General features: G+C 35.9%; 2 protein-coding genes and 1 long non-coding RNA gene across 4 annotated transcripts; all 3 read left to right on the top strand.

The window, feature by feature from the left end:
- Positions 1-668: 668 nt before the first annotated feature.
- Positions 669-3,961, top strand: LOC109181326. The gene is made up of 3 exons (XR_002054173.1): positions 669-1,033; positions 2,242-2,313; positions 3,632-3,961. It is a non-coding gene; the product is annotated as an uncharacterized LOC109181326 (long non-coding RNA).
- Positions 3,962-10,581: 6,620 nt separating this feature from the next.
- Positions 10,582-19,985, top strand: LOC109181962. Of its 2 annotated transcripts, XM_019331948.1 has the most exons (6): positions 10,582-10,596; positions 16,550-16,644; positions 18,187-18,304; positions 19,111-19,207; positions 19,337-19,423; positions 19,702-19,985. In XM_019331948.1, the coding sequence occupies exons 2-6, from the start codon at positions 16,581-16,583 to the stop codon at positions 19,834-19,836; spliced, it is 501 nt and encodes a 166-aa protein (XP_019187493.1). In that variant the 5' UTR covers positions 10,582-10,596; positions 16,550-16,580; the 3' UTR covers positions 19,837-19,985. The 2 variants fall into 2 exon arrangements, with proteins under 2 accessions (XP_019187493.1, XP_019187492.1); XM_019331947.1 differs by lacking the exon at positions 10,582-10,596 and having other exon boundaries at positions 16,506-16,644; positions 18,150-18,304.
- A 1,348-nt stretch (positions 19,986-21,333) lies between these two features.
- Positions 21,334-24,130, top strand: LOC109181961 (glyceraldehyde-3-phosphate dehydrogenase B, chloroplastic). Its single transcript, XM_019331946.1, has 9 exons — positions 21,334-21,487; positions 21,748-21,855; positions 21,947-22,105; positions 22,195-22,362; positions 22,493-22,653; positions 22,850-22,911; positions 23,011-23,060; positions 23,329-23,735; positions 23,824-24,130. The coding sequence occupies exons 1-9, from the start codon at positions 21,398-21,400 to the stop codon at positions 23,957-23,959; spliced, it is 1,341 nt and encodes a 446-aa protein (XP_019187491.1). The 5' UTR covers positions 21,334-21,397; the 3' UTR covers positions 23,960-24,130.
- The last annotated feature ends 530 nt before the right edge of the window (positions 24,131-24,660 follow it).

Raw genomic sequence — 24,660 nt, 5'->3', positions numbered from 1 at the left:
TTCCATAAACAAAACAATTTTGTAAACTATATTTTGAGTATTGTTTTAAAGATCTCTAGATTCCCCACAAATTAAGACTTTAAGACCATCAAGATTACTCACCATTAAGACTTTAAGACCATCAAGATACCCATGGTTAAAAACTGGTTTTTTTGTGAAAGTGTTTGACCTTGATTTTTGTTGATCGTCATTGCATATGATAGCATAAGTGGAAACTGCTTTCTTTGAAATTTAAATGGTAGTCGTGAGTATTAAGGAGTCAATGTTATATTTTGATTGGCCGAGATCTTATATATGACTTTATTATATAGTAGAATTATTATTATTAAATAAAATAAGACACAATTTGTAAGCAGTAAAATATCAAACAATTATGTAATTATTTAACTAAACTATATTAATACGAATCTTACAATCCACAAATATACACAAAATATAAACCATATATATCTAAATAGATTTTAAATATTACTCTAACAATGTAAATACATGTACTATAGGTGTAATTAATTCACTAATAAACTATATATACTATTTATTTATATTTTATTAATTTCTATATATAAATATATGTCTTTAAAATATATATATATTTATATATATATTGCTAATCTCCTCAATCAACACGTGTATGTTAATAAATAAAAAAAAAAAAAAGATAAGCTTTGTTGAGAAGAAGGTTGGCTTCTGGACATTTCCGATCTGCACTCTCTCTCTCTGTCTACAGCACTATCAAGGATCTGAAGTTTGCTATGAGGTTTCTTATACTCCTCATTCTCCTGGAGATCAAACAATTCCATAAGCCATGACCGATGATGCCGAGCCGCAATCCTCGACGTTGTCCGCCTCTTCTTCACCAATTTACATCCACCCATGACGTGAGCCCTTCGAGCACGGCCTTCTCCCCATTCCCAAGCTCATCATCACCGACGGCACCGAAACACTGGGCCCCATTTAGGACAAGCTCTTCTAACCGTTAGACCCAATCGCATCACCTTTCCGATTTCCTCCAGATCTCACCTCAGGTACTAAGGTACTAAATTGATTTTTAACAGCTATTTAGGGTTTTTAGCTCATTTTTTTTTATTGAGAATCATGTACAATTCCATAATTTATTATTGGTTAAATTGTAAAATTCGAACTTAGGGTAAGTCAATTGTCTTCTTCCTTTTTTATCTTACAACAGTTGATATAAATACTAAGATATTAGTTTGCAATTTACCATGCATTTTGTTCAAATTTAAAGTTACAGTAGCAATTTGTATTCTGCTGCCTTAAGTTAATTTTGGGTGTTTCTATTTTAAAAATTCACAGACAGATGAAACACAGTATTTTTATACATTTTGAAAAACTTTTTTGTCCCAAACATGATTGTCCTAACATTTTCTCTACAATTTTTTTTTCATTCTATATTTTCAAAGTTTATTTTCTCCACAAAGAATTCTTTTTTGGTTGTTTTTTATAACTGATTTTCAGTTTTCCTTGTTTCAACTTTCAGTTTGTCTTTTCCTTCCAGTCCTTTATTCTTTATTTTTTTTTTTTGTTTTCCATTGTTTTCCATTTCCATTCTTTACTGGACCTGTGTAACTAAATTATATTGTCTTTGTAAACTATGGAGACCCTATCTGGCCACACAAGTCCAGTAGAGTCTATAGCTTTTGATTCAGCTGAGATTTTAGTAGCTGCTAGATCTTCATCCGTGTTAATAAAGGTGTGGGATCTAGTACATTCAAAAAGTAAGTTAGCCTTTCAAATTAGGTTGTTCAGTGAATATAAGTTGCATGTATATATTATTCTGTAAACATGAGATTAAAAAACTGCAACTTGACTTCTAATCTGTCTATTATATATGATGCAGTCGATTTTGATGAAAAGAAGAATGCTTTTCAAACCATGATGCATGCACCCAAAAAAAAGTTCATGAACTTAACAAAATAAAGTAACCAATGTCCAGTAGGATTAGAACCAAATGTCTAGTAAGGACTCCCCAGAACGAAACATCACATAGCGAATTTTCATTCTATTTATTATGAATGTCATATGTTTTTGTTTAAGAACATAGATGGCAGGAAAGCATTCTCCTTTTCATTAAAAAGAAAAACTGTTTCCATATTTACTATCTACTATATAAAATCGAAAAAACTATATTTCCAAGCACATGTGCAATTTACATTACTAATTATGCCTTTCATTCAATTATGCATTTCATTCAATTATATAATATTCTTTTATTATATGCAGGCTGTGTGTCTTTGAAATAATAGGATATTGGGTTCAAAAATGAGAGTTTGTATGATATTCACAGCAACCCAGGTAAATATTAACTTATTCCAATGGAATTAAAAATCACCAGCCTAAACCATGAACCCTAAACCCCGGAACATTAAAATCACCAACCTGCAAAAATTGTAAAATATTTAGTCAAAACAGAAACTTTCTTGTTATGGTTAAATCAAATATGATTACCAAGTTTTTCAATCTCTTATGCCTCTTCAGCAATATTTGTACTGCATTATCAATCTTGCTTGCTTGCAACTGAAAACCTTTTGTGATTCATGCTTGTAAATGCAATCTTATAAATGTATATATACATACCTCTTGCTGCCATATATTTCCATAGGAACAATATATGTTAGTTGTGTGTATTTGCATTGAAAATTACAATTGCCTCACTGATTTCCATCTCATGATATAATTTTTGTATATGAAACTAACTAAACAAAAAGGCAAATGATGAGTACTACCATCTGATGCCTAAGCCATAAGCAAATGTGCAGGTGTTCTCAATTCTAATCCTCACCTTAAATATTCAAGCAACTGTGTTGTTCCACCTTGTGAATGCTTCCCCATCATCATTCCGTAGTTTGTAACTCTTCCATTTTCATCCACTGTCCCTCCGTGAACCTGAAATGGTTTGTGAGTTCTGAAGACTTAAATTTATAGTGTGTTTATAGAAACTTATGTATATATTTAATGTTAGTCTTGAAGATTGCAAAAGTTCAGGTCCTTTTTTGATGCAATCGAGGTTTGTTCTTCCCTGTTTTCTGTCAATTTGCCAAACCTAAACTAACTATACTTGTTTTCATGGATACGGTGACTCATCAAATTCATCGATTGCTTGAAAGGTGTCTGAAATCTGGGGTTTTGATAGGTTTACTCTCATAACTAAGTTAGACAATACTGGTAATTTTGTCCAAAATAACATTCTCTGTTATTTGCTTATTCTATTTCAACCTAACATATAAATTTTTTCGTTTGGTATTTGTAAGCTATTAGCTGTTTCGTGATGCCTATCACTTGGTAAGTCTGTTATAGTACACATTTTTACACTGTTATATAAATTACCAGTCATCTAGAACACTAAGTTTATAGAAGAGGCTTTAGATGCTTATAAAATTTAATTTCCCACCAAATCCAGTTTTAACAGTAACAGTAATAGAACTCAATGAATGCCTTTTCATGTGATATCATATGATAAGATTTACATTGCTTTCAAAATACTTCTACAATTTTTAATTTTTTCGCATATATGTTTGTCATTAACACATTGGTTGAGTTATTTGCACATGATGATAATGAAATATGATGTTTACTGCAGTGAAGAAAGTTCTAATACCTGGATTTGGTGTAGGTTGTGGCTTCCTCTTTCTTCCTATGATTGCGGAAGTTGTTAGCTTCTTCATGCTGTCAGACTTGTGTTCTGGGAAGATATTAGAGAGGATTTTATAAGACTCTGTAAAACGTTTCATGGATTCTTTGGCTATTTAATGTGTGGCGTGAGGGCGTGACATTGGAATACTAACAGTTTTCTTGGAATGAATTTATGTAATTAATGCTCATCGGAAAACATGTATGATTTAGGATACCAAAGTCGGCTATCACAGGGCAACTGTATAACAGTGTATTTAGAACTCTATTTCTATACAAATTCTAAACGACTGTGTTTTTAGTAGGCGGGATTTTTTGGCTCCAACGTGATTCCCTAGGGGTGTTGCTATTTTATATAGTAAGATATATATATATATATATATAGGGATGCACTCAGGTGCGAATAAGTGCCCAGCAAGGAATATGCGAACGAATCAGCGCGCGACACGTGTCCAGATCTAATAACTTAAAAAAAAAACGTGGTGGCATTTTCGTAAATAATTGAACATCGAAGTGCAAGTAAAATCACTTACAAGTGCACCTACCTTCACCTATAAGTGCATGTAATTTTGCCTTGTTAGCATTCACTTTCCGCAAACATTCATGCACCTGAGTGTGCTTATAACTATAGATGCAACTATTTATAACTATAGGTGCAACTACTTATAACTATAGGTGCACCTACTTTCACCTATAAGTGCATGTAATTTTGCCTTGTTAACATTCATTGATCTGAGTTCAGCGGGTAGTAATACCCCTGAAAACCACTCGCAAACATTCATACACCTAGGTGCAACTACTTATAACTATGTGTGCAACTACTTATAACTATGTGTGCATCTACTTAGAACTATAAGTGCAACTACTTAGAACTATAGGTGCAACAAAGTATTGATGCTTAGTGTAAATTTTTACTTGCACCTATAATACATTTTACATGCACTTGTAATACATTTTACTTGCACTTCGATGTTCAATTATTTACGAAAATGCCACCGCATTTTAAAAAAAAATCAGTGTTTCTCATCCATTATATCTGGACACGTGGACGAACAGAATCCATTCCTATTTCGCGCCTGGGCGAAGCATTCGCACCTGAGTGAGATTATATATATATATATATATATATATATATATATATATATATATATATATATATATATATATATATATATATATATATATATATATATATATATATATATATATATGCTTCCTTGATTTTTTTTTTCCTTTTGATAAATGAAAGATTTTGAGAATTAGGGCTAGAATAAATAGTGCTTTTTAGCCAAGCACCTTGTGCTCAGATGACATATCTCTTCCATGTGAGAGATCAGATTGAGTCTCAGTGGGAATGTTGTTGACTCTGTGAGCATTATTTATGCTTATGTGGCAAGCCAAATACTCAAAACAAAATTTATGTGGCGCTACAGGAACATTTACCAGAATCGTGCCTTTTAAAATTTCTTTTATTATCTTTAATTTCATTTTTTTTATTTATGCTTATGTGGCAAGCTCAATACTCAAAACAAAGTTTATGTGGCGCTATAAGAGCATTTACCGGAACTTAATGGAGAGCTAATTGGCTAACGGAGTTGGATGCTTTAAAATCGTGAATTGAGGGGTGTAATTGCACTTTTTAAAAGTTTATGGGCGTAATTGACTTTTCATGTAATGTTTATGGTCTTATTTGACACTTTTCCATTATTATTATTATTATATGAGAAAGTGAAATTATATATATATATATATATTTTTTGAATGCTACTGACTCTATTACAATGTAGTATCTGTTCATCTGTTCATATACTTTCTCAACCTCCTACACTAAAGCTCGAACTCATAACCTTCCAAATGGAAGTCCAACTCGGATACCATTAGACCACATAGTCCTGACGCGTGATTAATTAATCATGACAAATTAAACATTAATACTTAATAGTACATCATTGATAACAAAATTAGGTATACAATATATAGATTATTTTAGTACTTTTTTTTTCAACATTGCGATAAATTTGAGTTACTAAATTCAATGTTACTCGATATTTGCATTTCTAATGATATTAATTCAAGATAGTATTTAACTTGAACTTGAAAAAAAAGAAAAAAAAAAAAAAAAAAAAAAAAAAAGAGCATGCGGTCCCGCCAACCTACATGGGGTGGGTTAGAACCACATGATCCCTAGTCTGCGGGTCCGCCCGAAAAAAATTAAGCCTGCTGTGGGGCGGGTCAACCCGCTTTGAGACTACTATTTGCATAAATATTAGTGCAGTCGTTATATCATAGACCGTAGTGCATGTGCACCGCGGTAAAAAACGGCGCCGTTTCTTTAAGTAAAGAAACGGCTCGCCGTTATAGTTAACGGAGTCCGCTTGTTTGGTGTATTAAACACCAACTGACACTACAATATATTTAAACCGACACTGCAGTTATATCAAAATGATATTGTAGTTATAGTGAAATGAAACTGCAGTGTATATAAAATGAAACTGAATAACATTTCACATATTTGAATGTATATTGTACAATGAAGCTGTAATTATATCAAAATGATCATGTAGTTGTGTTTTAATGAAACTATAGTGTATAAAAATAAAATTAAATAATATTTTCACATTTTTGAGTCTATAAATATCGAATGAAATTATAGTTATATCGAAATGAAACTGTAGTTGTGTTGAACTGAAACTACAGTGTATACAAAATGACACTGAATAACAGGGTTACTTTTTGCGAAAGGGTGCGAAACGACGGAAAACAAACACCGTTTCTTTTCATTTAATAAAATGACACGCGGGGCATGATTGATCATGCACCGTGGTGCATGATATAATTTGCCATATTAGTGCAAATCCACTTCATTTTTTAATGTGGGACGAAGACTACTTCCCAATTATCTCAATTCTCAAAGTCATTTTTCAACTCTAATGTGTCTATTTTGAAAATCAATTTATCATTTACTCATTATTCGTTTTGAGAGTACAATATATTAATTTCATCGTCACACTACAAATAATTTAAATTCACTTTGACCTGATCCAAATTAAAAATGAATCTTAAATTAGGGCTGTGCAGTACCCGAACTACCCGAAGAACCCGCCCGACCCGAACTAGCGCTCACCGAACGGAGATGAAATCCGACGGGTTCGGGTGATATCCAAACCGACCCCACGCAACGTGGCTATTAAAGACGGACGGGTAGGGTTAGGAAATATCCCATCCGAACCAATCCGAGATCCGAAGTATGGCCTAAGTATAAAACGTTGCGTAGACCTAGGGTTTGCCATTTCCATTCTCTCATTCTCTGAGACTCTCCACTCGGCCACTCCCCACTCTCCAGAGCTTCTTCTCGAAATCTCCTTAGTCTACTCTAGCCATCCCCATCCGATCTTCAGTCCTTCTCATCTAATCTTCTTCCATAATCTCCTTCTCCGGTGAATCTCTGATTCTCTGAAGTCTGAACTCTGAGTCTCAACTGAGAGTATCTGAAGTCTGAGAGTCTGAACTCCTCTTCGACTCCTTCGAGTCTTCGACAGTTCGATGGGAATCTTGTGAAAGTGTCTGTGGCTCTGTGCAAACTGGAAAGACGGCAAGAATGAAGAAGCCGCACGGCAGTGGAAGTGGAAGTTTGACGCCTTGAAGCCCTAGATCTCAGAGGGAACCTTTGAGAAAACAAGTAAAATGTAACTCTGTCATTTTTTTCTTATTTTCCTGTTGCATGTTTGTGAGTTTGTCTGTTCTGTTCTAGTTCTATGATGTTGCATGCACCCTAATTTGTAACTGAACCCTAATTTTTAGGGCTTTCCACATACGTGATGAATTTGTGCTTATTCTTATATGTGTTTGTAAGTTTATGGTTAAAGGACCCTTAAATTTGTTATTTCAAAATGTATGGTGGTGGTGGAAGTGTGGAACTGTGGAAGCCTACTGAAATTGTAATTGATATTATGAATTTATGATGTCCATGTTGAATGCTAATAGTTGACTGTTGGAATTTGGAAATTGGAATGAATACTGTTGAATGTTGTTGAATACTTGAATTGTTGATGGGTTGATGGTTGACTGTGGAAGTGTTAAGCCCTAATTTGTGAGCATTTCCATAAAATGATGAGTTCATGATTCATGAATCATGACTCCTGATTATGGAATGAATTTGTTAATGTGTTATATGTAATTATGTATGTCAGTACTCAGTACTGAGTGTTTACTGTTAAGCCCTAATTTGTGGGCATTTCCATAAAATGATGAGTTCATGATTCATGACTCCTGATTATGGAATGAATTTGTTAATGTGTTATATGTAATTATGTATGTCAGTACTCAGTACTGAGTGTTTACTCAGTGCTTGTGTGAAATTTGAATCCTATTTGCTCATCCATAAATCTTTATAGATGGAGAGCAATCAAAATATAAGTGGAAGTGGAACTGGACTTCTTCCATCTTCAACAGTGGATGAACAAGGAGTACAAACCCCAGGCATTGAGACAAGTGCTCAACAGCCTATGGCCACTCCTAAAGTTCCTGCTGTAAAGAAGAGGAAGGAATTAGAGTCTAGATCCATAGTGTGGGAACACTTTGAAAAGATCAAAGATCCTGAAACTAAAAAAGTGATTAAAGGCAAATGTCTTTACTGTGCAAAAGAGTATTTCTGTGAAACTAAAAAACATGGCACATCATCATTAAAAAATTATATGGCCAGTTGTCTTAAAAATCCCCATTCAAAGGATACAAGGCAGTCTCTACTCACATTCAACACTCTGTCCACTTCTGAGGGTGGAACAGAGGCTCCTGGGGGTGTTTTGGGGACATGTGTATTTAATCAAGATGCCATTAGGAGGGCCCTTTGTGAGATGATAATCATAGATGAGCTCCCTTTTAGGTTTGTAGAGGGCCAGGGGTTCAAGAGGTTTATTCTGGTTGCTTGTCCTAGGTTTCTTATCCCTTCTAGGTGGACCATTTCTAGGGACATATATCAAATATTTCTTGATGAGAGGCTAAACCTTAAGAAGTTGTTTAGAGTAGGAACTCAAAGGGTTAGTCTAACAACTGATACATGGACTTCTGTCCAGAGAATCAACTATATGTGCATTACTGCACATTTTTTAGATGACCAGTGGAAGCTTCATAAAAAAATTACTCCCTCCGTCCCATTTTGTTTGTCTGGTTCGGTTAACGAGGCTTGACTGAAGCTATTTTTACTTCAATTTTTCATAATATTAAGTTTATTTTTAGTATATAAAATTTATATATTTAGAAACTACATTAAAAGTACTATTAAACATAAAAAATCAAATTTAAAAATAATTAAAAATTACTAAAGAAAATAAGCAATGAAGAAAGAGTTGGATTGACCAATGAATAGTAAACAGGACAGGCAAAATGGGACAGAGGGAGTATATCCTTTGTCCCAGTTTCTTCTCATAAGGGGGAGTACATTGCAAAAGCCCTAGAGAGTTGTTTATTAGAGTGGGGAATTAAGAATGTGTTTACTGTAACAGTGGATAATGTCTCCTCTAATGACACAGCTATGGGGTTTTTTTAAGAGTAAAGTGTTATCTTGGGGTTCTTCTTCTGTTAAGGTTCAGTACATGCACATGAGGTGCATAGCCCATATCCTCAATTTAGTGGTCCAAGATGGGTTGAAGTTTGCAGATGAGTCAGTTAAGAGGGTGAGGGATGCAGTGAGATGGGTTAGGAACTCACTAGCTAGGCTGACAAAGTTCAGAGAGTTTGCTGAACTGTTTGGTGTGGAAGCTAAATCAGCTTTACATCTTGATGTCCCTACAAGGTGGAACAGCACCTACATTATGCTCAACACTGCAATTCAATATCAAGTAGTGTTTGATGCATATGAGAGAAATGACCCCTCTTATTCTGCTGACTTGGGGAGTGCTCCTACCTTCTTGGATTGGTGTTCTGTGGAAAGCTTAGTGAAGCTGTTGAAAGCATTTTATGATATGACAGTGAGGATCTCTGGTTCACTTTATGTCACATCCAACACATTCTTCTCTGAGATCTCTGATCTCAGTTGCATGCATGAAGCTATGGTGAACTCTGAGCATGGGACTGGAAATGTATTCTCATTTATCTTTCAATTTGTTTGCTTATTGTTTTTTGTATTTCCTGTAATTCTGTAAACTAATAAATTATTTTTTTTTTTTCTGTTTTAGGCAATGGGGACACAAATGAGGAACAAGTTTGACAAATATTGGGGGGATCCAGAAAAAATGAACTCTATCATTTTTTTGCAAATATTCTGGACCCTAGAGATAAGGAGGAATACATGCCTCATCAATTTGTCCAGTTGTATGGAGAAGAGAAAGACAAAGTTTGTTTTACCAAGGTCCAATCTGCAATGGCTGCTTTATATGATGACTATGCAGCTACATACTCTCTCAGTTCTACCCAGACTGCATCCTCTACTCAAGCAGTCCAGTCTGAGGCTAACCAGGCTACTACTTGTACAGTTGGTAGGCCCCAGTCATCTTTGAAAAGCCCCAAACTTAAAAAAAAAAAAAAAAAGAGAGATTGGAAAGTAGTGGAAGCAGTAAGCAAACTGAGCTGCAAGTATACTTAAGTGAAAGTCTTGTGGAGGATGATGAACCTGTTGCTTTTGATGTGTTAAAGTGGTGGAAGAGCCATAGTGAGAGATTTTCTATTCTCTCCAAAATGGCTAGAGATGTGCTTGCAGTTCCTATCTCCACAGTTGCTTCTGAGAGCTGTTTTAGTACATCTGGAAGGGTACTTGATCCATTTAGGAGTTCCTTGACTCCTAAAATAGTGGAAGCACTAATATGTACTCAAGATTGGTTAAGGGCACCTAATCAGCCAATCCAAGTTGAGGAGAACCTGGAAGAGGTTGAAAGATTAGAGAAAGGTAACACTTATCACTTTCTTAGTTACTTTTTTTTTTTATTCTTTATTAAGTTTATTTCCTTTTCACTTTCTTTCTTACTTATTATGTTTTTCACTTTTGCAGAATTGCCCACTGGAGCTTCATCTACTATACCATCAATGTTGCCTACAATCACTGTAATGTTTTTAATATCTGTTTACAATGTGTTCATTTCTTTAATCAGTTTGATATTATGTTATGTACTTATGTTGTTGCAAGTGGTGTTTAGCCTCTAAGTGGCTTGACAACTTTCTGTTATTGATTTGTTGCTGTCATTAGATGAGTTGAGCCCAATTTTGCCCATTTCTCTGCAGTCTGAAATTCTGGTATAACTCTTCCTTGCTCTGTTTTCAGTTTGAATGTATTTGTTTTATTTGGTGGCAATGATGAAGCTTCCACTATTGTCTGAATAAATGGAATGGAGTTGGTATGTTGCCAATGTGTTAATATAACACATTCAGAGCAATTTGCCCACATTCTTACTTGATATGAAAAATTGCACTCTGAGCCACTTAGCCTAGTGAATAATTGCTTAGTATTGTTACTCTAAATGTCTGATTGTCTGTTTTCTAAACTCTAAACACTAATATCATTTTAAGTTTGAATACTAGCAGGAAGAAGAATAGATTATCTAGATGACTAGATTAGTGTTGATTTTGCTGAATTGTTGAAGAAGAACTGAAGAGTACCGGTGCTGACAGCTAAGTCTATGATTTTTTGTATAATCATTGAAATTTGAAAATATGTAATTATTAACTTAGTTTGAAACTTTTATAGTTGTATACTTGTATGTTTTGCTACGCGGTAATGAAACTCAGTATTATTTTTATCTATTTTAGAATTTTTAGAATTTAGAATTTTTTTTATTTTAATTTATTATATCCGATTACCATCCGAAATCCGACAACGGATAACCGAAATCCGAACCTATGAAATCCGATAGGATCTGTCCAAAAAAATAAACGGATAGGGGGGTACAAATGAAATTCAAAATCCGATCGGATGGACCGATTGGACATCCGATCCGTCCGTATCCGACCGATGCTCATGCCTATCTTAAATGTATTTATATCACAAAATAATAAAATTTATAACACCATTGTTAAAGAAACGTTTCGAAAGTACAAGTACATTTAAAAAAGAAAAAGGGAAAAGGTACAAATAGGCCATTGAACTATTTGGGGGTTAGCAATTAAGCCACCGAACTCAAATAAGCTTCAAATTGATCTATGAACCTGCAAAAAAAGTGCAATTAACATTTTTAACAGGTTAACAACAAGTTACTGCTGACTAGGATGCCATTTGTAATTTTTATTTTTTATTTTATTATTTTTATTATCCTAATCAGCATTTGACACCAAAAAAAAAAAAAAAAAAAAAAAAAAAACTTAAGCATTTGACCCTCTTGACCAAGACTACTGTCAAAATAAACCATATTTCTTCTCTTCTTCGTTGCTCCGAATCGGCTCCGATCCCTCCTCTTCTCTTCTTCGTTGCTTTGTCGCGAACATCAAATCCTCTTCTCTTCTTCGTTGCTTTGAATCGGCTCCAATCTCTCCTCTTCTCTTCTTCGTTGCTTTGTTGCGAACATCGAATCGGCTCCAATCTCTCCGGCTCAACTTTACTTTTCTCCGGAAAACTCTACAATAAATTGGTAATTTCTTCTCTATTTTGCTGTTTTTCTATCTTTTGCTGTTGTTTGCGTTATTTTTTAACACTTACAAGTGAGTAACCAACTCATTTTTATCCTTCACTGCTTTTGGGAACAATTACAGGTATTGTTGTTACTCACTTGTATTCTTGTTCTTTTGGGTTCAGGCATCAAAGTAGAAGAACGGTCTGTTCTGGAAAGCGATAACCCTCCAGGTCTTCTCTTTTTTTTCTATGTAATTTTGTGTTCGGGAAATTTCCATGTATTTTTTTTTTAATTTTTGAATTTTTCTTCTAATTCATTTTGGTTTTTGAATTTTGTAAATGGAATCAAGATGATGAGGTTTGGCTTTGTGTGATAGTTTTAGTGAAAATAAAGAAATCTTGTACTGTAATTGAACTTGGGATTTTTGGGGGATGATGAGCTGCAATATAGCTTGGTATTCATGAAACTGAGGGCATGGTTTTGCTTTTGTTTTGGGGCCTGGTTTTGCTTTTGTTTTGTGTAACAATTGACACAGTTTTATTTGGAGTGAAAAATTGAGATTTTGAATCTCATGTTTTTATGATAAATTGGATGCTGGTGCAGGTGTTCTTATTGCATTTGATAAAGTCAATTTTGTTAGAATATTTGTTTCACTAATTTTGTTAGTCATTAATTTCACCCCTAAAATTATAATGAGCAGTTATAATGCATCCATTCTAGACAGTTTGAAACACTCTGCTTTTATGGTCTAAATATTTCATTTTGGGCAGTTTCATTCTGAGCAGTTATAATGCATTTCCTTTACTTTGATGCATAATCCCTGCAATTTTATGTATTCCATTTTACAATTTTCAGAATGTATGACATAGTAGATTTGAGAATTCATTATGGGGGTAGTTTTGTGCAAGATCCAAGACTACGATATATAAATGGAGAAGTTGATGAAGTAACAACTGATCCCGATCTTATTTGTGTACCTCACTTGATGAAGTTCATAGCACATGAGAGATATGGTAAGGTCAAAAGTCTATCTTACAAGTTAAGTATGGAGGCGATGGAAAAGCTTAGGCCATTCTTTAATGACACCCACACGATGGAGTTGATGACGCTAGCACGTAGATATAAGAAGGTGGACATATATGTTGAGCATGGTGTTGAAGAAGAAAATGAAGGTAATCCAAGTGTTGATCTTGAGGAAACAAATGAAGGTAATGATGATGATGGTGAAGAGAATAATGATGATGAACATGATGAATGTAATAAGGATGATGAAGAAGCAGAAAAAAGAAATCATGGTGCAGAATTGAAATCAGGAGCAACACATGCACCAAGTAGAAAAAAGAAACATACAGTTCAAGAAAACACTATTGAGGATGATGAAGTAGATAGTGTTTATTATGAGTCAGATAATCCACCTAGTTACCAATCTGAGATGGAAGATGATGAAGCTCAACTACAACTGGAACAATCAAGTAAAGCCAAGGTCAAATGTAAATTTCCATCTTACAATCCAAGTGTTGAATTTCCCGAGTTAGAGTTGGGCATGTTTTATGAAGATGCATCAGAGTTTAAGAAAGCAATGATTAATTATGCAGTGCACTTTAAGAGGGACATATGCTATTATAAAAATGAGAGTATGAGAGTGATGTTTAAATGTGCTGGCATTGAGAGTATTGATGGTAAAGGCTGCCCATTTCATTGCACTGCTTCATGGGAGGAGAAATACAAGTGTTTTCAATTAAAGACTCTTGAGGCCAACCATAATTGCAATCAAAAGTTCAGCTTGCGTTTGGTGAGTCAAAGTTGGATAGAAGATAAATATGAAGAAAAAATTAGAGATAATCCTTGCATTGGACCTATAGAGTTGAAAAATCACATTGAGTCAGAATTGAAAATAAATTTAAGTATTAGCAAAGTGAGAAGAGCAATTAGGTCTGTGCTCAAAAAAATTAATGCAAGCTTTGAGGATCAGTTTAGGAGAATAAGGGACTATGCACAAGAGTGTATGAACTCTAACCCAGGAAGCAAAGTAAAACTAAAAACCAGTATGGTCACACCTGACAGTCCTTGTGTGTTCCAAAGAATTTATGTATGTTTTGATGCACTAAGAAGGGGTTTCTTAGATGGATGTAGAAAGATTATTGGATTGGATGGGTGTTTTCTCAAAGGGTTGCTAAAGGGAGAAATATTAACTGCAGTAGGAAGAGATGCAAACAATCAGATGTACCCTATTGCATGGGCTGTGGTGGAGATTGAGAACACAGATTCATGGGGATGGTTTTTAGAGTTGCTGAAAAATGATTTGGGAATCACCAACACTTACCCTTGGACAATAATCAGTGACCAGCAGAAGGTATGCACTCTTAAATGTATTTAGTGATGTCATTTGCTCAAAATGTATTAGTAGTTCTTTCTTGCTATTTACGGTGTGAAAGAGGCTATCTTGCTCTTGTTTTTTGAATCTTAATTTTATTTTATCATGTTCTTATTTTATGTTGCTCTTGTTGCAGTTTTAATTAGTAGTATCTTAATTACATTGACTAGCTTGTGTTAATTACAATCACTAGCAGTATCTACATTACATTGACCAATGTATATTTGCTTCATATACAGTGACTAGTGTCTTTCTTACTGCATCATTATATATATAATTTTAATTTCAGGGATTAACAACTGTTATCCAAGAGTTATTTCCGGATTCAGAGCACCGAAATTGTGCAAGGCATGTGCATGCAAATTGGAGTAAGCGCCATAAAGGAAAAGTTATGAAGAATCACTTTTGGATGTGCGCCAAGTCAACAACAGAAGTTCAATTTCATGAACAACTAAAAGCCTTAGAAATGAGAGACAAAGAGGCTAAAGCTGACCTAGAACGGTATCCACCTAAGTTTTGGTGCAAGGCTTTTTTTAGAACAACAAGTAAATGTGACATTGTTGATAATAATATATGCGAAGCATTCAATGGGACTTTGCTTAAAGCAAGATGCAAGCCAATAATTCCCATGCTTGAAGACATTCGAGTGCTTGCTATGAGAAGGATAGCCAAAAAAATGAAGTTCGTAGACACTTGGAAAGGTAGATATGGACCACTTATTATGAAGAAACTAATTGCAAATAAGAAAGAAAGCATTGGATGGAAGGTACATTGTTTATACAATTTTTTTAAAAATAATATAACATTACATTTGTTGGGGTTTAAATTTGAGTGGTAAATTTTGTTGCTAGGTTGATTTTAATGGAGATGATGGATATGAGATTAAGAAAGGACGAAATCATTTCAAAGTCAGGCTTGAAAATAAGACATGTTCGTGTAGATCATGGGATTTGACAGGTCTACCTTGCCCTCATGCTATATGTGCCATCTTCGACAATGGCAGGAATATGGAGGATTATCTTGATCCATGCTACTCAAAAGAAGCATATCAAAGGACTTATGCACATGCTCTTCTACCGATGAATGGAGAACTCTTCTGGCCTAAAACAAATTGTGAGGAAATTTTGGCTCCAATCCCAAAAAAAATGACAGGTAGGCCAAAGAAGAAAAGAAATCGTGAGGAAAGTGAAGGTTCATCAACTGCTAGTAAGAAGACTCAACTAAGTAGGAAGGGTCGCATAATGAGATGTTCCATTTGTAGACAAGAAGGGCATACTAGAGCAAAGTGTAATTCTGTTAGAGGTGTTTTGGGTTAATGTTTTGGCAGAAGAGTAGTTTTGAGTTAATGTTTTGGCAGTAATAGATTAACAATATATTTATGCATATCAAATGTTGTAGTGTTGCAATTAACAATGTATTTTTGTATGGCAATGCAAACTATATTAACAATATTATTAATTTCTGCTTAGCAATGCAAATTTATATTAACATTATATTTTTTCACTAGTTAGTAAATAGACAAATTTTGTATTATATTATGCGCGTAATTTCTTAAATATTGAAATTTCAATGTATTTTTTCTAATTCAAAAATGTCGCAAACAATCGAAAAAGAGAGAAAACAAAAAATGTCGCAAACAATCGCGAAAGAGATAAAGCGAAAGGGTCAAATGTTTTTTTTTTTTTTTTTTTTTTTTTGGTGTCAAATGCTGATTAGGATAATAAAAATAATAAAATAAAAAATAAAATTACACATGGCATCCTAGTCAGCAGTAACTTGTTGTTAACCTGTTAAAAATATTAATTGCACTTTTTTTGCAGGTTCATGGATCAATTTGGAGCTTATTTGAGTTCGATGGCTTAATTGCTAACCCCCAAATAGTTCAATGCCCTATTTGTACCTTTTCCCAAAGAAAAAAAAAAAAAGTCCAATAGTAGTGTCATCATCGATCTAATCGAACGAAAAAAAAATCATCATCCAATGCCTGCTTCTCCACCACCGCCACATAATCTTCTCTGCACAAAATGGCGACACCTCTTTCTAACTCACTGCTCCTCTCCAAAACCACTTCTCTCCATTTGTCTTCTGGTAATTCCATTGATTCTTCTTCTGTGGTTTGTTTCTTGATCTCTGATTCATTGTCTTCTGTACTTAAATTATTTATTTTACTAAACTCAGCACCGCACTATCTTTCCTGATTTTTTCCCCTTTCTTCTCTTTGCTTTTTGATGTGTTTGAGTGTAGGAAATATTTCAAATCTCAGTAAGATAAAGTAAAATTGGAAGTTTTAATGGAGCTTCTGTAATTAACATTGTAGTTCAGTGGCGATAGAATTTTTCTTGTTATAGATGATGCATACTCGTATGTGCTAGTGTTCTACTTGCAGCTCAATATCTAGCTATCTTTTAGCTTAGGGTTGAAAGGAAACGGTCAGAAAACAGAGAAAAACGGTCGCTAGAGATGGGATTGTTAGGTATAAATATATATTAACATAAAATTATTGAAACTTAAATCACGAGAAGTCTGACCTCGTAATAGTAGAAGCTTTAGAACGATCGGAATATCTCTCGTAGTAGGGGAGGCTTTCGAAAGTGACCGTGCACTCTCATCTCTTAAGAGTGGTCGGGATTTCAAAACCCTACCCTGGAAAAACAATCTGACCAGCATTTTGTCCTTAATTGGGCTGGCCTGTGAACAAGATTAGTCTGAGTATGGTACATGCTTAGAGGTTCCTCTTATAGTTAGGGACTAAAAAAATAGAATGTGATTTGACCTTATGACCTTTCATCTAGAATCTTGGGCATAGCCATTGGACTATTAGGTCTCTGGCTTTCAGTTGGAAATTGATTATGGAGGAGTAAAACACAAGGACTTGCAATTCAAGAGAAGCAATTTTTCTGGGAACTTCAAAATTTTCTTAGGGAAAATGAATTAGGAGATCTATAATACCATTTATAGGCGCTGGGACCTTACTTGATCAAAGGACCTTTCCTTGGATTACACAGATTACACGAACAATAATACTCCTAATTCCTAAAATGTTTACATGTATGACTCTTTTTCCATAATTTTCTGCGAGATAGAGATGACCGTAGTGCCATATACTGATACACGCATCCCTTATTTTAAAAGTTTCTTTGCCTTCTATGCTTTATGTGCTTTTTGATCCGTTTTACCATTCTGTTTTCCCACTAATTATCATAAAATGCAAAGGAGTGTTTAATACTGTTACTGTAACCTAACCAAAAAAAATTGTACTATGACTTCTTATTTACAAATTGTCCGGAGTGCTTGATTGAAATTGAATGGCCAAGGCAATAATAGGTATTTAGTGTTTGGTATAGGATGTCGAAGCCTCGAAGGAGTATATGGCATCTTGCACTGTGTTTGCCTCAAATTATTAAGATGACGGTTTGGATTAATGTTGCTTGCTGTTTTCTGTGTGTTCCTTTAAAAAAAAAATTTATACATGCGTTTTTTTTATTATGGAGAAATTGCAAGTTCCTCTATTAAATTGATAAAGAGTACAAGCCAAACAAGTTATAATGCATTGGTCTGTCTCTATTGCTCCTTTTCTCCCAACTCTCTGTCAGCAAAGCAGTGTGGCATTGTTATTTTTTAACGTGACAGGCTCTTGTCTAAAGTCAATAGAGCAAAGTGTATGCCCCACCAAAGTGTGCTTCAATCGAAGGCATGCCAGAAACCCATCTACATCTCGAAGCTCATTTGCTATTCAGTCACAATACAGGTTTGTATCGCTAACCATAATGCAAAACAGATCTGTGGGCTGAATAGTGTTGTAAAAATCGGTCTCGGCGTCCTGCCTAGCCACCCTAGGCAGAGGGATTTTATCCTTAGGCGGGCATTAGTTGTCCGGTCAATAAGTCGGCCGACTAGGCGGCCTAGGTGCCCGAGTTGGCCAACTCGATCGAGTGTTTTTTTTTTTTTTTTTGGGTGTGCAATGTGTTTTATTGTTATTATTATTACTCGCCCGCCTAGGCGCTAGGTGTCCCTGACCGCCCAACTAGCGCATATCGCCTTCTACAACATTTTTTTAGTATTATCGACTGTTACAATGTAGTATCTGTTCATAACTACTTTCTCAACCTACTGAAGCACAAAGAGTTAATATCACCCCCACTGAGGCTCGAACCCATTACCCATGACCTCCCATATGGGAGAGCCACTTCGTGCCACTAGACCACAAGGTCATTGGCGGGCTGAATCAAAGTTTATTCTTTCTAGTTTTTGTTTTCTGTGTTATGCCTGAAGGACCGAGTGTATCATCGTCTTCCCTAGGTCATTGGCCAGACTATTAGTTAGGAAGAAAGAGATAGATAATGCTATGTGAATCAGTAATTAGGATCCTAGTATTAGTTAGGAAGAAAGAGATAGGCAATGCTATGTAAATCAACTAAAGGATCCAAGCTAGAATACCGGGAGAGATGTGAAAGTTCCAATGGAATATTATACAATGAAATGTAGTTTCATTTTCTTTTCATCCATTATTGATATGTAACGAATCGTTCATAGCAATTTTCTGTATAATAGCAGTGATGATGGAAGGTCAAGCAGTGCTGGGATATTTGTTGGTGGTTTCGTTCTAGGAGGATTAGTTGTCGGTGCACTTGGATGTGTGTTTGCACCTCAGGTAATCAGTGGTTAACTAGAAATTGCTAGGCGCCTAGACCTTGCCATCTGGCATTTTAAGTTCCATAATTGTTCTTTGCTCCAAGCATCAACATGATGAATAACTACAGATCTCATTGCTCTCGAACAGATCAGCAAGGCTTTAGCTGGAGCCGATAGGAAAGACCTCATGAGGAAACTGCCCAAGTTCTTATATGACGAAGAAAAAGTCCTGGAGGTAAGCAGATTGTGTGCACAAAATTAACCCTAAACCTGAGGGCCCTTCGTCCCGGGCCTGTGAGATGAGGTAAATCGCGGGATGTGTCTCAGTGAGGCAGGGTTTGATTGCTTGCTTTTTGCCCGAAGGCTAAGATCCTCTCTCATTGAGGATTCGAACCCGGGCATTTGCTGGGTCACGACACCCACACTCAACCTTTCGACCACTGAGCTATGTCCCGGGGGCTTTGTTTCCTCAAATATGTTTGTATGATGACATGCATTTTATCTTCACTTCAGAAACAACGCAAGATACTTGCGGAAAAGATCGAGCAGCTTAACTCTGCTATAGATGATATTTCTGCTCAGTTGAGGTCTGAAGACAACCCAAATGGAGCAGCTGTGAACACTGATGAAGTTGAATCTGCTGTATAATAGGTTTCGGATTAAGAAGCTAATGCCATACTTGTTTAGAAGATTTAAGGGCATTGTGAAAATGTTCCTGTTTGTGCTTATAGTGTCCATTGGTAATCACTATCTGATGAATTCTAAATTTCTGAATAAAATGTGTATTTTGTATCGCTCATCTGGTCAACTAACTCAAAATTAGTTAATATTTTCGCTTTTTTAGCTGCAGTTGAGACACATCCTGCACCAAAACCACAATCATGGGATATAGCCATTAGCCAATTCCATTCTTTCTCAAAACCACAATTTTCACTCTACAAGCTGTTAACCATCAGCTGCAGTTGCTTGTCAACCAGAAGAATTCCATGTAGCCAAGTAGAGGTGGAAATAACAAATGTAACTGTGGGACCTTCTTCATTTGTTTGCAAGCCACGTGTCCTATCATTGGCCTCTACCCCAAGATTTCATTTTTTTTGGGTGATGATGGAATGCCTGATAGCGTGTATTGAGTAATTTATGTCTTATGATCTTAGCTGGTAAAGGATCACAATAAGATTAGCCTACAATCTTAGTTGGCAAGCTGACAAAGGATCACAATAAAATTAGCCCACAACCCAAATTTTAAGAAGGCCAATAGTCCACTCCCATTAGGACTTAGGAGTTGAACAATTGTTATGTCGTGGCAAGGTGGACACAGTTCTATGTTCATAATTACTGAACTATATGTTTATAATTATAAAACTCTATGTTCATAATTTTAGAACTTCATATTCGCAATTATTGAACTCTACATTTACAATTATAGAACTCTATGTTTATACTTACAAAATTCTATGTTCATAAATTTTGAATTTCATATATATTCACAATTATTAAACTCTATATTCACAATTACAGAACTCCATGTTCATAATAATAGAACTCTATGTTCATAATTTTTGAACTCTATATTCATAATTATGACAGTTTTGGAATCGTGTCCACCTCGGCATAATTTGCCGGAGTTGAACTTGTAACTTAATAGTTACCAAGACTCTACCCCAAGATTTTATCAGATACAAAGCTACTTTCTCAACCTATTGAAGCACAAAGAGTCAATACCGCCCCATGACCTCCCATTTGGGAGAGCCACTTCGTGCCACTATACCACAAAGTCATTAGCAATTGTAATCTATATTTAATTTCAATATAAACAACCATAGAATAATGTGTTTGTATGCATATATTGACTCATTTTTCTTACATAACTATAATCATTATATATACAGGTGTCACTTACACAAGATTGGAAAACCATTAAAAGCAAATTAAAAACAAAGGTGTATAATTGTGTATGTAGCAGCAATAAATTTTTGTTATATATGTTAGCTTCTTGTGGTTCAGATTTTGAAGGTCAATATACCATGACAGACTGATCTTATCTCGTATCAATCTTCACCACACCATCCTCTCCACTCATTGCTTTACATGAATCGCAGCCATGCATTTGTTTAAAGCATTTTTGATCAATGAATCAAATGAAATGTAGTATAAATAACTGGGAAATCAGGATTTGTAAGTTGGTCCTGAAGTTGTTGCAGTTGCAGCCATGGCTTCCCATGCAGCTCTAGTTTATTCAAGAATCCCAACCCGAACCAGGCTTCCCTCCAAGACCTCCACTCCTCAATGCTTCTCCAAGGTAACTCCCAGTTGCAGTACCTTAAAATTTTGAGGTTTCATAAGGTTTTGTCATATGATCTGTTGGGCGGAGGCCTGAAGGGCCAAGTCCAGCACTAAAGGATTGTTGGGCGGAGGCCTGAAGGGCCAAGTCCAGCACCTTGACTCTGGTGATGATACAAGGAAATAAAGTTGCGCCTTTTCTACTAGCTATGATTTTTTGGTTTAGTGGTAAGCATTTGATCCCAACATGATCTGATATCTTGTTTTCTGGTTGGTTAGAGGCTAGAAGTGGCTGAGTTCTCTGGTCTGCGTTCAAGTGGATGTGTTACGTTTTCTAACAGGGAAGCTTCCTTCTCTGATGTTGTGGCTGCCCAACTCACTCCCAAAGTAAAAATTCTCGTTTGAAATATTGGATTGATTGTTGATACTGCTAAACCATGTTGTTTCTAACATTTTGAATGGTGTCTGGAATCTGCAGGCTACAGGAGCCCCAGTTAAGGGGGTCACTGTTGCCAAATTGAAGGTTGCAATCAATGGTTTTGGGCGCATTGGTAGAAACTTCCTGCGCTGCTGGCACGGGCGCAAGGATTCGCCATTGGAAGTTATTGTTGTCAATGACAGTGCTGGTGTCAAGAATGTGAGCGAAAAAAAACAAATCGAATCTGTGCTATTACTGTTTCTTTCCTGCTTATTTAGAGTGTAAATTGGGCATGAATGGTGGTGCAGGCGGCTCACTTGCTCAAGTATGATTCCATGCTGGGAACTTTCAAGGCAGATGTGAAGGTAGTGGACAATGAGACCATCTCTGTTGATGGGAAGCCCATTAAGGTTGTCTCCAACAGGGATCCTCTCAAGCTTCCCTGGGCTGATATGGGTATTGACATTGTTATTGAGGTATATATATATATATATATATATATGCTCATGAATAACGACAATCTGCTATCTGCTAACTGCTGATTGTGGTCGGAATCTAGGATAGCCTTAAACCTTAAAGAACAAAACTTTGTTGTTTGAATGACAGGGAACAGGAGTGTTTGTGGATGGTCCGGGTGCTGGAAAGCACATACAAGCTGGTGCAAAGAAAGTTATCATCACTGCCCCAGCAAAAGGGGCTGATATTCCAACCTATGTTGTTGGCGTAAACGAACAAGACTACTCCCACGAGGTCTCTAACATCGTAAGGCGAGTGCTTCCACGAATCATCCATCAATACTAATTCTTAGCTGATATGATCATTGCCTAATTTGTTTTTTTTGGTTAGACCACCAGAGTAGGCCCTAACTATAGGAGGCACTTTTAAGCCCGTACCATACTTGGCGGACTTGGCCATTTAGAAAAGGGTACTAACAATTTAATTTGGTTCTTGTCACAACTGCAGCAATGCTTCTTGCACCACAAACTGCTTGGCTCCCTTTGTAAAGGTCATGGATGAGGAATTTGGTAAGCTGCCAATAGCAAGAAGCTTCATTCCATCATGTTATCTGGCTTTGGATAATACTATGCAAGCTAAGTTAATGGAAATGGCCATTTAATTTGCAGGTATTGTCAAGGGAACAATGACAACCACTCACTCTTACACCGGTGATCAGGTGATAATAGAATCCACTCTTGCCCCTTAAGAGAGGTCGGGAGTTCGAACCCCCTCTCGTATGGAAAAACCAATCTGGCCAGCACTCTGCCCCTTAATTGGGCTGGTCTGGTGCAAACAGAGATTAGTCTGAATATGGTACGGGCTTAAAGGTGCCTGTCCTACAGTTAGGACCTGCTCAGGACACCTTGTGTTCTGACAAAAAAAAAAGAATCAGTTCAGGATTAACAAACAAAAAATAATGTAATGGTTAATTTGGTTGCATACAGAGGCTGTTGGATGCATCACACAGGGACTTGAGAAGGGCAAGAGCTGCAGCATTGAACATAGTCCCAACCAGCACTGGTGCTGCCAAAGCAGTGTCTCTGGTGCTACCCCAGCTGAAGGGCAAGCTCAACGGCATTGCTCTCCGAGTGCCAACGCCTAACGTCTCCGTTGTAGACCTCGTGGTCAACGTCCAGAAGAAAGGACTCACCGCGGAAGATGTCAATGCAGCCTTCAGAAAGGCGTCCGATGGCCCACTCAAAGGCGTGTTGGATGTCTGTGATGCCCCTCTTGTGTCTGTTGATTTCAGATGCAGCGATGTTTCCTCAACCATCGACTCTTCCTTGACCATGGTCATGGGAGACGACATGGTCAAGGTCGTCGCCTGGTACGACAATGAGTGGGGATACAGGTACTTAAACTGCATTATTTAAGTTGATAGCGAGACTATCTTTATATACCGTCATGATTTACTATACGCTTTTTTTTGGGCGTTGCAGCCAACGTGTGGTGGATTTGGCACATCTAGTAGCTAGCAAGTGGCCGGGGGTGGCAGTTGCAGGAAGCGGAGACCCTTTGGAGGACTACTGCAAGACAAACCCGGGAGACAAGGAATGCAAAGTCTTTGAAGCTTGATTCACCACCAATTTTTTTGGTGAAATCAATGATTTTAGGTGTTATGTTTGAGGGAGATAGTTAATTAAGATAATACTGAAATATGTACACATTTCGAAAGTCTAATGTGCAGTTATATATGTTCTGTTCTACCTTTCCTTCTCAAAGGGAGCATTTTGATTTTTGAGCTTATGTTCAATGCATTAATAATGTTTTCATTTTTCTAAAAATAAAATGTGACTATTTCAAAAAATAACAATTAATTATAACTATAACACTAATTATCAATAATAACAAAAAAGAGTAATTAATGAGTTACCTTAATGATGCAAACCGCATCTATGCATAACGCTAACATCGATGACGAACAACAGGCAAAGAAAATCTCCAAAATTCTCCCCATCTTCGTGAGTTGATCCGTTAGTGGTATTAATCTCAATGCAATGCCTAATGGTTCGTAACAGTTTATTGGTAGTACTTAATTACTATTTATAATAGATTACCAAGAAATAATAATTATCATGAAATGTAATAAACGAGATTAGTCCCAAAATTTAATAACAGTAATTAATAAATATAACCGGCATATAAGCAAAGATGTAATTGAGAAGATGCCAAATGTCAATCTCATATCACCACATAATAATTAACAATGACTATTATGATTTTTTTTTTTTTTTTTTTTTTTTGTGGTTATTAGGAAGACTAAAATTGAGGTAATA

The sequence above is a fragment of the Ipomoea nil genome, unplaced genomic scaffold (assembly GCF_001879475.1).
Source record: "Ipomoea nil cultivar Tokyo-kokei standard unplaced genomic scaffold, Asagao_1.1 scaffold1043, whole genome shotgun sequence".
Taxonomy (NCBI): domain Eukaryota; kingdom Viridiplantae; phylum Streptophyta; class Magnoliopsida; order Solanales; family Convolvulaceae; genus Ipomoea; species Ipomoea nil.
The sequence above is the reverse complement of the archived record's forward strand: the minus strand, read 5'-3'. Positions and strand labels throughout refer to the sequence as shown.